General features: G+C 41.9%; 1 protein-coding gene across 1 annotated transcript in view; it reads left to right on the plus strand.

Annotated features, from left to right (window-relative positions):
• PTGFRN (prostaglandin F2 receptor inhibitor) overlaps positions 1 to 15,326 on the plus strand; it is a 65,759-nt gene that overhangs the window by 29,573 nt on the left and 20,860 nt on the right. Inside the window, exons 2-5 of the mRNA XM_061454445.1 lie at positions 2,581 to 2,946; positions 3,797 to 4,216; positions 6,924 to 7,307; positions 12,166 to 12,591. Of these exons, the coding sequence (XP_061310429.1) occupies positions 2,581 to 2,946; positions 3,797 to 4,216; positions 6,924 to 7,307; positions 12,166 to 12,591 (1,596 nt within the window). The remainder of the gene's footprint in view (positions 1 to 2,580; positions 2,947 to 3,796; positions 4,217 to 6,923; positions 7,308 to 12,165; positions 12,592 to 15,326) is intronic.

A 15,326-nucleotide genomic window follows, 5' to 3' on the forward strand; every position in this document is an offset into this window, starting at 1 on the left:
TAGTCATCGCTTCACATCAATAGGCTACAGTCTCTGAACAGATCCATTGAGGAGTCCCTGCGCCCACACCTTTCCCTTTGGCCTGCCTTCTCTTATGAAGGTGCTAATCACCCCCTACCTTCATTTACTGTCAAATGGTCTTTAGTGACATTGGAAGAAGAGAAACTGAGCTGTCGGTGCTAATCTCAAACACAAATGTGCAGCTCTTGCCACATTAGTCATGCCTTCGTGACCTCTAGGTTGGATTAGTGCAGTGGTGGTAGGTAGGTGGTAGGTGATATGTGGGTCTACAGGTAAAGACACATGCAGAATAGTGTTGTCTACTTGTTTTAGTGTCACAGGAGAGTATTTTCTAGAGAGATGTCAGTGTTTGAGGGGTGCCCTCAGTCAAGATCCTGTGCTGACTTCTCACAGTGGTCTGCTGGAAGGTGGTTTGGCTGTCAGGCAGCACTTTAAAGCTTACCTGCTGCTCTAAGAGGGTAAGTTGAAAGATTGAATAGGGCTCCAACTTAAGACCTAGTAAGGAAATACATCAAGAGTCCTGCAGCTTTATTTTTCGTTAGTTATTTTTATGTACCAATGATTTTACTATATGGTGCTTGTGTTTAGAGAGATAGCCTTAAAGACATCTGATTGTGGAACATTACATAGTGGAGGTCTTCTGCTCTGATCTCCATATGAATGGTGCAGAGAAGTCCAGCTTCCTTATTAGGGCTAGTCAATCATTTGGTCAAGTACATAATAACCATCTTCTGAGAGGGATATAAGGGGTGAGAGATTAACCCCAGTCTGCATTACAAGTAAGTTTCATGAAGTATTCAGGTTGAATACAGAAGGTCATGGCAATGACAAAATTGGAATATTATGACTGTTATGTTAGGGTGTCCCTGCCCATGGCAGGGGGGTTGGAACTTGATGATCTTAAGATCTTTTCCAACCCTAAGTATTCTATGATTCTGTGATTCTATGATTCTATGACTGAGCCTGTACATGTGAACAGCGTGCAAATCAAAGAGTTAGGAACCGGGGAGGTAAAGCCAGTGTCAGCCCTTGGTTCACCTGTTTGCTGAGCAGCAACTGGGGATAAAAATACACTTTTTAGTGGTTTAGTGGTTTCTGTCCATGAGACTAACTTCTTTCAGACGCCTGGATACCTTTTGGCATGATGGTCCTAAGCCTGTGAGTGGGGTCTTAATCTGCAGCAAGAAGACATACAGAGTGATAGGAAGGGAAAGGCTCAGCAAGTATATTGGTGTTCATGTCCCAATGTAGCTGGTGAATTAGAGCAGTTGTGGATTGTTGGACTTAGTGTGTTGGGTGTTTTGTTTGTTTAAATTTGGCTTTGCCTCTGTGGTATCAGCTCAGCCTTTTGGTCTGACTGCTTTTGGTGTTGTTATGGCCACTGTCTTGGTTTTAGCAAGATTTGTCCTTCAGCGTTCTGACTTCTCCTCTTCTACCTGGCTGCTAAAATACTTTGCTAAGGATACAGAGGTGGTGGGATGCAATAGGCTGTTCATGTGTGGAGACTGAGTTTAAGTGGTAACCCTCTCATTCTGAAAAGATTTCTCTGGTTGAAACTATGAATCAAATTGGTTTGCTCTTTTAGGAAGTAAGAACCTGCTAAAATCCATGCACACTGCTGCAGTTATACTTTGGGATACAGAGCCAAATCAACCAGAAAAGTCTCCTGCTGCATCTTTGCCAGGTCCTCTAGCTACTTGAAGTGGATCACACTTCAAGTAACATGCTGTTCTGCCAGCCTTCTGCAGAAAACTGCTCTTGTCCCTCTAGCATTGTAGCAAGACAAGGTCCATCCTGACAGGTTCAGACATGGTCTTGAACACTGTGTGTTCCTCTGATCTGTAGGGAGCCTCCTCTGCTCATGCTGCCCTGTTCTGGGACTTCCACCAAAGAGGAAATGTGTGCTAGAAACAGATGTGGTTGCACAAATCTGTTCAAGCAAACTGTGTTGAAATCTGCTCTTACAAATCAATTAGGAAGGTGAGGAAGCTCACCTGCGTTAGAGAAAAGCCACGGCTCTTCAGGGCAGAAATGACTGCACATTTTTGGAGGAAGTCAACTTACTGTGCTTATGGCCCTCAAGCGAGGGAAGAATTAGTTTCCTACTTTGAACCCTCTACTGAGGGTTCATTTTTATAAGACTTCAGGAGAAGTCTTATAAAAATGTCTGGCTAAGTTATGCCCTCAATTTAGTAATGAAAACCACTTATTAGTGGTGTTTAAGCATCTTGAATAGCACTTAGCTTGTAGTAGAGAAACTGGTACACGTTGGATCTATGGCTACTTCTCTCACTTTTTTTTATTTATTATTTTTCTTCCTCCTCATAGTTTTCTCTCTTGCAGTATTTTGTTATTTATGTGTTAAGTAATGAAACAAAGATTGTACTCTCTAAAAATAGAGCGTTTAAGGGCTCCTGCTCCAATGAGATTACAAATTACTGGGAAATAGTGGTTTTACTACTTCTAGCTTTCTGCAGTGAGATTTCCAATCTTATTCTATGCTGTCCTGGTAATTCCTTTGTTAACTGTGTGGTTTTTTTTCTCTATTCTCCTGCCTAGCCGTCTGCAGAGGGCGTGTTGTGAGGGTTCCCAAAGGTCCTCTTATTCGAGTCGTGGGAACGGAGGTTGAGATCCCTTGCAGTGTTAGTGACTACGATGGACCCAGTGAACAGAACTTTGACTGGGAATTCTCCCAGGAGACTGACTTCCTACGGATAGTGAGTACCTGGGATTCTACATTCACCTCTGAGGAGTACCAAAACCGCGTAGGCTACGGGGATATCAAACTGAGACGGATCAGCAATGATGCTGTGGAACTTGTGATTAGAAACATCCAGCCAACTGATCAAGGGAGATATAAATGCTCCACACCCAGCACTGATGCCACCGTTCAGGGAAATTATGATGCGGAGGTCCAAGTGAAAGGTATTTCTGAAGAGTGAGGTGTGCTCTAAATTTGTTTTTGATATTGATTATAGATGTGCTCTAAAGAATGTTGAACTTCTGTTGCTTATGAGCATTGTGATTATTTTTTTCCTCCTCTTCTTGTTTCTGTTTAATTCTTCTAAAGCCAGTATCAAAAGTTGGGAAGTGTGATAGCAAAGGCAAGTGAGGTGAAGAAACAAAGAGAGGCTGTTTACTATAAACACCACTTTACTTGTTTCTGTCTAGTAAAGACATAAATAAAAATGGGAAAACTAAGCAGAAAGATTTCTGAAGATGTCTGCAAATATTTAATATCCCTAAGCCTCTGGGTAGAGAGGCTAACTTCAGGTAAAAACCAGCCTGTCTTCTCTCTCATTTATAGCGTCATTTAGGGATCCTTCTGAATGAAAGAAGTAATCTTTATTTTCCTCTTTAGCATGATGATACTGCAGTCATACCCTAACTTTGCTCTCTCATTTAGGGCTCTTCAGTAATAACTTAGGAGGCTATTTTTTTCAAGTCTCTTTATCTTTTACTCCCATGAAAATCAAGATGGTTTTCTGGCTGGGAATAGTCAAAATGATGATGTTTGGATGAGAAACTAAAGTGAGGGGAAAGATAAATGAATTTGAATGCTTGTCTGGGCTTGTTTCAAATGAAGCACTTCCTTTTAATGGATTTTCAGCTGAATTTCCTTGTTCCTTGAATATATTTATGTGTGGAAGAAGGAATGATTGGCCAAGTGTTGCTCTGCGGTAGTTTTATTGCCTTATATCTGGAAAGGTCAGTTTGAGTGTTCTTTTTTTGATTCTGTTTTATGATGCTTGTGTCTTTGATCTTTTTTTAATAGTGATTTCCGATGGCTTATCCGTGAGTGGTTCAAAAGCACGTTCCTCAGTGTCTCTCAGGCTGTCTGAGGGTGACTCCTTCAAGCTGCACTGCTCAGCAATTACCACCTCACAAGAGCACACTCATCTGCATATGACTTGGCAGAGCAAAAATGGATCAACTTGGTGCGATATCCTGTCTTTGACTCATGAGGGCAAATTCCAGCCAGGCCCTGGCTACGAAGAGCGCTACCATAATGGAGATATTCGCTTGGACACGGGGGCAAATGACACATACTGGTTATCTGTGTCCCAGGCCTTGTCAGTGGATGAGGGTGTCTACAGATGTCTTGTGAGTGAGTGGGTAAGAGGGGCAGATAGCTCATGGCAGAAGATTCAGGAGAAGAGCGTGGAGATAGCAAGCGTGGCAATCCAGCCCACTGGTGAGTGTTACTTATGGGCTGGGGGTCACACCTTGTAGCTACAGCAGTGCTGTCTATATTGTGATACTTTGAGAGCAGAAACTGGCTGAGCTGAACTAAATGAGGTTGTGTTCCAGGACAACCTAGAGTACTGTTTGGAGATCTGGTCTGTTTATATCTGAGCTGATAGAAAATGCTTGACATATTTTTTTCTAGCTTCTATTTTGGGGAGAAGGGGGATGATGCATGGAAGCATTGACTTGGACTTCTTAGATGCCTAGATCAAGATTTTATCTCATGCTTAGTTCACGTCAGATTTTTTTCTGTTTTTTTTTTAATATTTCTTATTGTATTTAACCCCTGAGCACTCCAAACCTTCCCTCTGCTCTCTCACTCCACAGGGCTGTCCCATGGCACTAAACAACTGCACTTCCCCTGTAAAAGTCGCTTGTGATTCAGTGACAGATATGAAGCTTTCCTGTATGTTGTTTATTAAAAAATCATAAAAAAAAAAGATAAGCAGTGATAATTTAACATGACAAATTATCCAGTGATTTTTATCATGAGCACTGGATCACTGGTCTGATTGCTCCATTGTGTTGGCAGGGATCTAGGACAATAATGATTCTGTTAAACACAACATTGCATTCTTGACTAAGGAGACAAAAATATATATTGTGCTGTGCAGAAGATATCCAGATATCCCTGCCCATACTGGTGTCAGCAATAGATACACCTGAGCACTTAATTGTATTAGCATTACCAGTGCTAGCTGGAGGAGGGAAAGTGAGGGGTGATGCATCTTGATACTCAAAAGGTGGAAAAACAGGCAGTGATGGTACGTCAGAAATGTGAGATTATGACGCAATTTTAAAAGTGTTCAGACACTTCAAAGGCTATCTTTTCAGTTTTGTAATCCTTTAATCGCTATAGGAAGAAACCAGAACTGCTGGGTTTTTCTTGGTATCTCATCTGGATGTAGTTTTAGTACCTTGATGGTACTTAGACTGTGAAATCTGACAGGATCAATCTGTGTCCTCTTTTTCAGGGTGCCTGTTACGCAGTAAAGCTTGCAGGTGCTTTCTGCTGAGGCAGGACTTGCTTAATTAAGAGTTGTAATTCTCCATTTTGTCACACTTTTGAAGAGCTTGGTTTAAGTAGGTAGGGTTTAATCAATGGCTAAAACCAGGAAGATAGCCAGCACCAGTGCAGTTTTTTAATGTGGTTTGGATGTGTGGTTTTCTTTGTGTTTGTTTTTTGTTTGTTAGTGAAGTATTTGCCTTCCTTTTTAGTTCAGGCACTGGCACTCTGTTGGGGCATGGAGGCTTTTTTTAAAGTTATGCTAAATGGGATAGGTTACACTCCAGCAAAACGTGGGAATTTTTACCCATGCATCCTGTAGTAGGACTTGAAGTTGTAAATGCAACTTGAAGTTTTAAATGAAACAATCAGTTATGCCTGGTAGTTTCACTTCCCTCATTCTCACCTGCTGTAACCTGTAGAGTTAAATCTGTAGAAACAAAATTAAAAATCACAAACTAAAAGATGAATTAACATCTCTAACAAAGTCATGCACAGGTTACTTGTGTAACTGTGTAGTAGGGTTTTTTTTCTGTTGCTCTTCTATCCACTTGCTCATCACTTCTGTCTCCTAAAATCATGATGTCTATGGGCCCAACTTTGTTCTTGTATGTCTTTTTTTAATAGTGCTTTGCACAATAGGTACATAACTGAGGCCTTTAGACATGTCTGTAACAACAACAAAAAAAGCATTTGAGAATATATGTATGGGTAAACTCTTTTTTTAGAGTTCTTCTGTATGCATTCACTGCCAGATTCTGAATGCCTGTCACTATTTCATGAAGACAGAAGTTGTCTCTCATTCCTGATGATAATCCTAGAAAGCTTTTACAGATGGGTACCTATTATATAATAGAACATAGTTTTACATAGAAGTCACCAATTTGCACCAGAGTCATGGCTGCCTGTTTAAGGCAGCAATCTGTATTATTGCTTTTGGTCTTTGTCATAGATCTTCTGGGAAGAGCCACTGCTCTAGCAGCCCTGTCTACTGGTCTCAGTTGAGACTTTAAGAGCAGCTGCATTCCAAACTGTGGGAGTGGTGCTGTGCTGAGATCCATATCTAATCTTTAGGCAATGTAGAATGAGGGAATGAGCAAGTGAAGACGTGGTGACCTGGTGAATGATTTGCATTGAGGTTTGCAAACAACACATACAGCATCCCTGTTTCACCTCTAACCAGTAACTAAGGCCAGCTTTTCTACTCCTGGTCTTGAAACTTTCATTCCGTGGGTTTCTTTTAACAAGCTGTGGCTAGCCTGATAACCTGCAGAATGCAGAAGGTTCCATTTGAATGCTGGCTAATGACCATATGTGCTGGCCATAAAAATAGTGGCCAGTGGAGGAGAACAGGTGTATTTTAAGTGGCTATTGGCATTGCTTTAAAGTCTACAGTGAGTGTTGGTCAGAGCAGTAAGTGGAGGAGTTGGCAGTATAAAGAGTTATTGCTGCCTTCTGTTTGCTTTTGTTTCATGTCTCTGCAACACACCTGAGATCATGTAGCTCAATATACTGCAGACATTTGAAGGTAAGGCTACTGAGCAGTTTCAAAAGCTTCTGTAATAGAATATAAAGTCCTGAATAAGTTACAGTGGGCTTTAAAAACAAAGTAATTTTTTTTTTTAATTTTTATCTCTTCATTTCTAAGCTCTAGATGTGGTCATCTCAACAAGCAATGTGTCTGTGACTGAAAGAGATTCCCTGGATCTTACATGCAACATCACAACAGACCGGAGTGGTATTTTCCAAGCAGAGGTGATGTGGTATTTTTCTGCATCACCTGATGCTACCTTGTCAGATGCTCAGGTTTTGCTGAGCATGAACCATGATTCTGTTGTCAGTGATTCAACTCTCATCAGCCTGAGCCATGTTGATAGGAACTCCTATCGCCTGTTGGTACGTGATGTGGATGTGGGAGACTCTGGCTACTACTTCTGCCAAGCGGCTGTCTGGGTGCCACTGCATAACGGGAGTTGGCATAAGGTGGTGGAGAGAAGATCTGCACCTGTCAGTGTGATGGTGACAGCATTAGGTAAGTGATTCTGCTTTCAGAGTTCATGGGTAATATGTCGCTCATTCCTTGGTCCCATCTTGATCCTGCAAGAGAGGATCTTGCGGAAACTCTTCTGCACAAGTTTCTCTTTTGCTTGCACCTGTTATCTCTCACATATAAAAATACTGATGCTACAGAGTTTTGGATTTGTACATTATAGGTCTTACTGCATGTCCCACTTATGCATTCCACTTTCTGGTGTCAACAGTCTGCACCTGGGAAATAGAACTTAAAAGCCTGCCTTGTTTTCTAGGGCCTGAAGCTGCCCTTGTTGTATGTTGTCCCCTTCCACTTCCCTCATACCATTAGCAGGGCTCTGATCCAGCAACAGACATTTCTTTCTGAGCTCTGAATGCAGTGGTATCAGATGCTTTCTCTGATTTTTGCAAGTCATATTATAAAAACTATAGAAACTTGAGAGCTTTCAAAGTTGCTGGGTTTTGTTTTGTTGTTTTAATTGCTAGAGAGGCACACATCCTATTGGTGGATTTAGAATGGAGCATGACTTTATACTGTTTTATTCTCCTCCCTCTATAAACAAGTAAATTTTTTGAGACCATGTCACAAAGCTGTTGAGTAGTGTGACTGAGTGAGAGAGACCTGGCTGGTGCCTAACTTAATGCTAGTGCTATTGATTAGCACTGGCCACTAAAACAGATTTTCCTGTGGTATTTAATGTCCTACTCAGTGTGGTGCATTTTTCATCTTGTAGTCCTAGAGGTGAGTGGATTTTTAGCCTTTTGGACAAGAAAAGGATTATCTATGCACTTGAGGTTATGGGTTCCATACATTAGTTCAGCATTTCTGCAGCAGGTTCCTATAATTCACCAGTGGGGTGGGGAAGCTACTTAAACATAAACTTGATGATCTCTTTATTTTATCCTTCCTTTACCTCCCAATTGTTCTTTGCAGTTTTCCTTTCTTACAGCTCTAATACTGTCAATGTCCACATTGTTTTGCAAGGCGCTGGTTAGAAGCAGCCTTGTTTAACAGTTGTCTATGTAAGGCTTGTTGACTAGGTGAGCAACAGAAGCTGTAAAAGAGATTCAACTCTGATCTACCTGGCCTACAAGAGCAGCCTGACACTATCTTTTCCTATACCCCTTTCCCAAGACAAATCTGTTTTGGAGATCCACTGGTTCATATGCACACTGCAGATTGTAAAGCAAAAGCTTTGTATTATCCCAGCTGAACTCTGTTTGTCCAAATATCCTTAGAAGTTGCCTGGGAGAAATACTGAAAATTAAACTCCAGCAAAATTTCTAAAAACCCTGTTATTTTAGGGATGTCTGGGTGTGTCAGCCTGCCTGTCCTGTCTCCTAGCTTAATCCTGGGGAGAGAATAGCTTCAATTTAGAAGCAGTGAAACTCAAGATTATGTTGCAGGATGCTGTAGGTAAGGTTTCTGTGCCTGCTAAAATTGACAAACTCTTGGTTGTGTTGGAAACATGAATGAGCCTAGATGGGAGCTGGGGGAGAACTGGCAGAGCTGTAGTGCTTGGTGCTTGTTCCCAGCTTTGATTGGAGGCAAGTATCCATACCTAAACCCTCGCAACGTACCTGTTCAGAGCCTCTTGTCACCAGAAACTGGTGGTGCTGTCTGGTTACAAAGGCAGAGTTCCTCCAACAGAAATGTACTGAATGAGCCCAATATATAGAGAGTCTGCTCTGAAGTCTGGTTTTCAGAAGTAAATAGCTGCATAAAAAGGTTAAAACCCCGTAACAATTACTTTAAATTTTGCATTTTACCATTGTACAGAGCAGTTGAGCCATGGCTGTTTCCACGTATACTTGTAATGTGTGCTAGAAGTGCTCAAGTGATAAATGTCTTCTTTTCCTGTCCTCATTCAGCCATTCAAATTGCATATTAAATTTGTAAGTGTTCCCTTCTTCCCCCACTTGCATACACGCTCATGCATGCTCATGTGTTCATGTACACACAGGTGCACTGCCCACTCATGTACTCTCTTGTAGTGCCTGTACCTGTAGAACTATTCCTTACACTCTCCATTCCAATTTGGCATTATTTAGAGCAAGAGAGAATAAAATCTGCTCTTCAGCAGTTGCTTGGTTGTTAGGGCAAGGGAAAGTAGAATAAATTTTCAGCATTTGAGGTTTTTAACTGCATACAGAATTCACCAACTCCTCCTTAATGGATGTTAAGAGCTGCTAGAGTATTAAGTCATTGAACTACCAGTGAGGCTGTTCTTTGACAGCTGACAGAGCAGAGGAATGAGATTTATCTAGCCAGCCTTTTATTCTTTCTAAATCCTCTGGTTGAGTGTCTGTCAGGGTGAAGTGCCTAGCTGGAGTGGTGCTGTCAGAGCCAAAACTCTCTTAATGGTCCTTCTCCTGCCTGCAAATAAAACAAACCTGAAGTGATTTTCTGAGAAAGCGAGTTTCTTGAAGATTTTTCCTTGTGTTCCTGTCTAGAGAAGAGTCTCTGCTTTCATAGTGTTTGCTGCTCTGAAAATATTAATTGGTATTGAAAGCCTTCTTTTTGGGGGGGGGGGGGGGGGAGGGAAGGTGAGGGGGAGTGCTAAGAAAATTGCAGAGCATGAGCAATATATCATGAGGCCCTGGAGAAGAACAGTGTTTTTTGAAAGAGACAGGAAGAGTAGTGTAGCTGTAGGATCTATGGGGGCTTAAAAGTGATGTTTGATCACCATTAATAATCTATGCCTTGATTGCATAGATTTTTATTTTGCCTTCCTTACACTGAAAATGTGCAGAAATTAGCACTATTTTCAATGGTAGTACATACTACAGACTTCTGTAAACAGTAATTTTATGTTTTTAACACTGCAGATACTCAGCATCTCTTGTGTCTGGTGTGTATTAATGCCCTTGTTCTTGCTGGATGCAAAGACACTGCATGCAGAACACTTAATGGTGAGAAATCTTTTCTACAAGCAGCCAGCTTGCTTGATACACTTGTTTTTTTCTTTTGCATCTGAAGTCCGAAAGTGTGTGCGCACACACAATTTGCACAGCAGTTCTATGAAGATGCTTATTATTATCCTGGCTCATTGGTGAGCTAAGCCTAAGTTTTAGCCTTGGATTGCAGTCTCTGTCCCAGTTATAGCTTCAGTTAATTGTTTCTAGGAGGGCAAAATGCCAAGTAAAACATAAAGCAAAAAATAAATATAGAACACTGAACACAATGTAAAAGCCCTGTGATGAGTGCTGGCCAAACAGTTGGATACCTAGTTGTCGTGGTTTAAACCCAGTCAGGTAACTTGTTCACTCACTCCCAGTGAGTGGTGCCGAGCTGACAACAATCGAGGTCCGTGTCCCGTCCCCCCCCCCCCCCCGGGGTTCTCCCCCACTCCCGGAGGAACGGGGAGGAGGATCGAAAGAGTGCAACTCCCACGGGTTGAGACAAGAACAGTCCAGCAACCAATGTACACAAATCACCACCGCAACTATCAACTACAACAATGATAAGGGAAAATAACAAGGGAAGAGAATACGATACCACCGGCCAAGAAGACGAGTTCCACCTGGAAGCCCCGTGTCCTTCCGGGTAACTCCCAGTCACCCCCCACCCCGGCCATGACGTGCTGTGGTATGGAATACCTCCCTGGCTAGCCCGAGTCAGGTGCCCCATCTCTGCTTCCTCCCGGCTTCCCCTCCTCCCTGGCAGAGCATGAGCCTCACAAAGTCCTTGGTCAGGGTAAACATCACTTAGCAACAACTGAAAACATTGACTTCACCAACACTGTTGTCAGGTTGGAAGTCAAAACACAGCACTGCACCAGCTAGCACAAAGGAAAAAAAAAACAAACATGACTGCTACTGCTGAACCCAGGACACTAGTCTTTTTTTTTCTGAATTATAGTAGACAGAGGGCAGAAAAATATTTTAACACTAGTAAATAAATATGTATTTCCTTTGTGGTGTGAGGTTGTTGCTGTAACCTTTTTCCTTTACTATCTCTGTAGTCTGAGAGAAAATAGTCACGTGGCTGCCTTATCGCTTTTAGGCTTTGGACAGCCAGCTTTTTCAGATTTAAATACAACAGCCCTGTTCTTAACCCATGAATTTCAGGCACTCCTTTTCAAGCTTGAGGTATTCCAGTCTCACAGCTGCATAGGATGTACTTCTCTTCAGACTGTGAAGCTCTTCTGATTTTTGCCTCTTCACCTATTTAGTATTTATTATGCTGCCTGTTGAAATGTACTGTGCCCCACTCTTGGAGCTGCCTGTGGCGAGTGCCAGTGGTGGTACCCAAGCCCCCTGGTTTTGGTGTCTGGGTGGGCAAGGTAGTTTTTACTGGTTGTTTTTTAACATTCTTAAACTGTATTGTAGAGACATAATGGGATGGTTAAGTGTGGAAAAGAGGCACTTCAGGATGGGAAATGGCCTCTTATCCTAGAGAAGAATTGGGGAAATGGGATGTCTTTGGTTAATCCAAAATTAGAAAATAACTCCCCTGTTGCTGCAGGCTGCCCTCAGGCATTTGATTAGGTGCAGAAGGTGACTGCCTGAGCTGAAACTGAACCCACATGGTGGGTTCTCGGGGCTAGGCCTAAAGAAGGGGATGATTTTGCTCAACAAGATCTTAGTCCTGATTTTTCTGAAATGGTGTGACTAGACATACAGAATAGAAACTCTTATTCAGAAATGTGGGCCTCAGGGTACTTGTGTCAGACTGGTGCAAGTCTGAGAGCTGGAGTCAAAGTTCACAGTTCCCAGGTCTTGTGAGAAAAATTCATATTCTGACATTCGGCTTCTAGCTCAGGTACTTTTGCAGAAATGATGTTAGAAGTTAGAAATATCTCTTAATAAGCTCTGGCACTTTCCTCATCTTCTTTTCTGGGTTTCTTCTCCTGCAGAGCCAGACTATGAGGTGTTTCTGAATGCCTCTAAAATACCCAAGTTTTCAGATGACCCCACAGAGCTCAACTGCAGGATCACAAATGCACAGGACACTGAAGCAAACATCCGCTTCACGGTTTCCTGGTACTACAGACAACGCCTGCGCAGTGATGATGTGGTCACAGCGGAACTCCTGGCCACCATGGACACAGACTGGACTCTGCAGCTTGGGGACAGGACCAGAGAGCAAACTCAGAATGGGGAAATTATATTCTCTAAAAAGGCTGTTGACACCTTCAGTTTCCGAATCCAGTGGACTTCAGAAAGCGACAGAGGGGATTATTTCTGTGTCATCTCTGCGTGGAGCAGGCACCGAAACAACAGCTGGGTAAAGAGTAAAGATGTGACTTCTGCATCTGTCAGTATTTTCTGGGCAACACAAGGTAGGAATCTTGCACCTGTTTGCTGAAAGCTTGCTAATGGGCTTTGGAAATGGGTTCTGTGTTATAAAGAAGATAAAAAGTACTGCATAGTGTAAAGGCCTCTTATTTGTGGAGGGAAGTAGCTACTTAAAAGCACTCACCAGTTTTATGCAACAGTTTGGAGTGGAAGTGCAAAGCAGAGGTATGTCAGTGAACCTGTGCTGAGACTTCCAGGAGCCAGGCTGTCATTGTGGCAGGTATGGCATCACTATGCTGGGGTCATTGTACCCTTTCATTACGTGGAGGGTTGCATCTTTCTGCTAGCAACATGGTTGTCTTGAGGTGAAGAGAGGAATGTCACTCACTTTCAGTCTTCTGTTTGACCATTTGAGGCATTTTTTTTCTCTTTCCTATAAGCCCATGTTTAGAACACACTTCCGAGGAAGTTCATGAGCACAGTAGTACCAGATTGCTCTGTTCCCCACTTATTTTTTGATGGTCTAAGTAATTCAGTGATTTGCATGGATTGGGGCCTTTTTTCAGGCTGAAGTGGGCTAGCTCAGGCATCCACAGGCAGAGAACTTTATTTCAGAGACAAGTATTTTGAAATCAGTTTAGTGATAATCCCTAATCAGCAAACTGGAGAGCTTCTGCTGTGATTCTGCTTTAGTGGAAAGAGAAATGGTGAGCTGCTTGCTCAGTATCCACTTCATCCACAGAATGGTCCACAAAGGTCTTTTCACCTTAGTTGATTCTGTGATTCTATGTTGGTTTTGTTTGTTTGTTTTTTTTTCCCCTCTGAAGCTGACTTCTCCAGCGGCAATGAGATCTCTCATTGATGCTGAATGCTGGTCACCATTCAGTTGTTGTGGCATAACACAGAGCATGTATGTGCGTGCATGTGTAATGGATCATTGCCTTTGGAACAGCTAGGAAGACCAGCTGGAGTTGAAAAGTCTCAGCCTGTGTTGACATTTCTGAGGGAAAACAAACCATGACAGGTGTGAACATTCCCTTGTTTCTGGTTTTATTCCAAAAAAGCTGCTGATTCTGCAACACAAATGTAAATGTTACAGTCTCCATGCTGAAAAATATGTTTTGTTGGCAAAACTCAGAGTTGGGATATTTATGATCTGAAAGTGAGCTCTCCTACAAGCACTTTCTCCTCCTGAAAAAGCATGTTATATATGTATAAGGGGGGGGAGGAAAACAATATGAGGGTTTGATTTCCCCTGCTGCTTTTCCACTCCTCATGCACATCCTCCCTCTCCCCCCTAGCTTTCAGCAGTTGCCTTTCTCTGCATGCCCTGTCCCTCTCCATATCCTATTCATGGAGCTCTGGACTTGGCTGTGAGCCCAGTGCTGTAGCCAGCACCTATGAAGGAGTTAATCTGCTGCTGCCTGTGCTCTCTGACTGTTATTTTGACAAGCATCTCTGGTGATTTGAGTCCCAAACTGCTCCCAGCAGATTCCCATGAGTTTGCCTAGGGAGACAACAGAAACTTGCCTCTTCCTTAGACAGCTTGTGCCTACATAGAGGCTTTTCTTCCCAACAATTTCATTACTTTCATTCTCTGTGTTAACTTCAGAGCAGTGCTCCAAGGACTTCAGAGAAATCTCACTTTGAAAAAGGCTGGTTTTGATAAAAAAGTAATGGTTCCATGTTGTGTTGGTGGGTCAGTCAGCACAGAGGACATTTGGGATAAGGATGCCTTTGCTTGAAATGTAAACACCATGTGAAGATGTCAGTCCTTTTTGTGTGTCATATAAGAAGAACTTTATAGTTTTTTTGTCATCTTTTTCTATTTTGTTCCACTGGGACCAATAATGCTCACGTCTCTCTGCTTACTCAACTTTACAAATGCAGCCAGTTGCTATCATAGATCACCATTGATTTTGACATGGTCTGCCTGATTTGTTTCTTCCGTTTCACTTCTGTGTTTTACCCTCTTCCCTGCCAAGGTGACAAAGAAAGCATCTTTATATCACCGCAAAAATGAAAAGCATCAATTATGTTGTTTTTTTCTTAGAGTACAAATTCCAATCAGTAAAAAGGGGCAAAGGAAGGGAGGAAGACTTTTTTGACTGGCTTTGTAGATGAATTTCAACCCAGGAAAGAGTTCAGTAGTTTAAAAGATAATTTTATTTACTGAATGTGAGGACTGCCAGCATTTAAAAAACAGTTACTGTTTTTTTTTAAAAGACCTGGTGCTTTTTTTCCTAAACCAGTGTTTTCAACTTTAGTTCTGCATGGAACTCTTTGCAAAAGAGAACATTATCTTTTAACTGAAATTCTAAATCCCAAAGGATTATTTGGGGTTTAGTTAATACTTCTGTCTTTAATTTACAAAGTAATTGTATTTAACATAATGCTACTTGTGCTAAATGCTTGCCTAGGCCTTCCCATCACATTTAATTGGGAGTAAGGGCATCTTAATCATTCAGAAAGCCCTGTGAATAGAAAACAGGTGATATGCCTACACCCATTTGACTTAACCCTTGCTGGTGTATAACACACTGCATAGTAACAGACAGGAAGCTCTTCCTGAGCAAAAAAATTCTTAGAGTAGAAATGAGATCTTAAGCTGTAGTTCTTGGAGGAAAATGTTCTTTGGTGTCTTTGGCCCCTCTTACATTATAAGATCTGATGGATAGTTTCTGTTAATACAGGAAATATGAAGAAACTTTTCTTTCCCACTTAACTTTCCTTGCAGATTACTGTTATTTCTAAACTAAGTGCCAAATCTTCTCTTTCT

This window comes from Pezoporus flaviventris, unplaced genomic scaffold (genome assembly GCF_033815535.1).
Source record: "Pezoporus flaviventris isolate CSIRO_AGI_PZ_B2104156 unplaced genomic scaffold, CSIRO_AGI_Pfla_v1 ptg000015l, whole genome shotgun sequence".
NCBI lineage: Eukaryota > Metazoa > Chordata > Aves > Psittaciformes > Psittacidae > Pezoporus > Pezoporus flaviventris.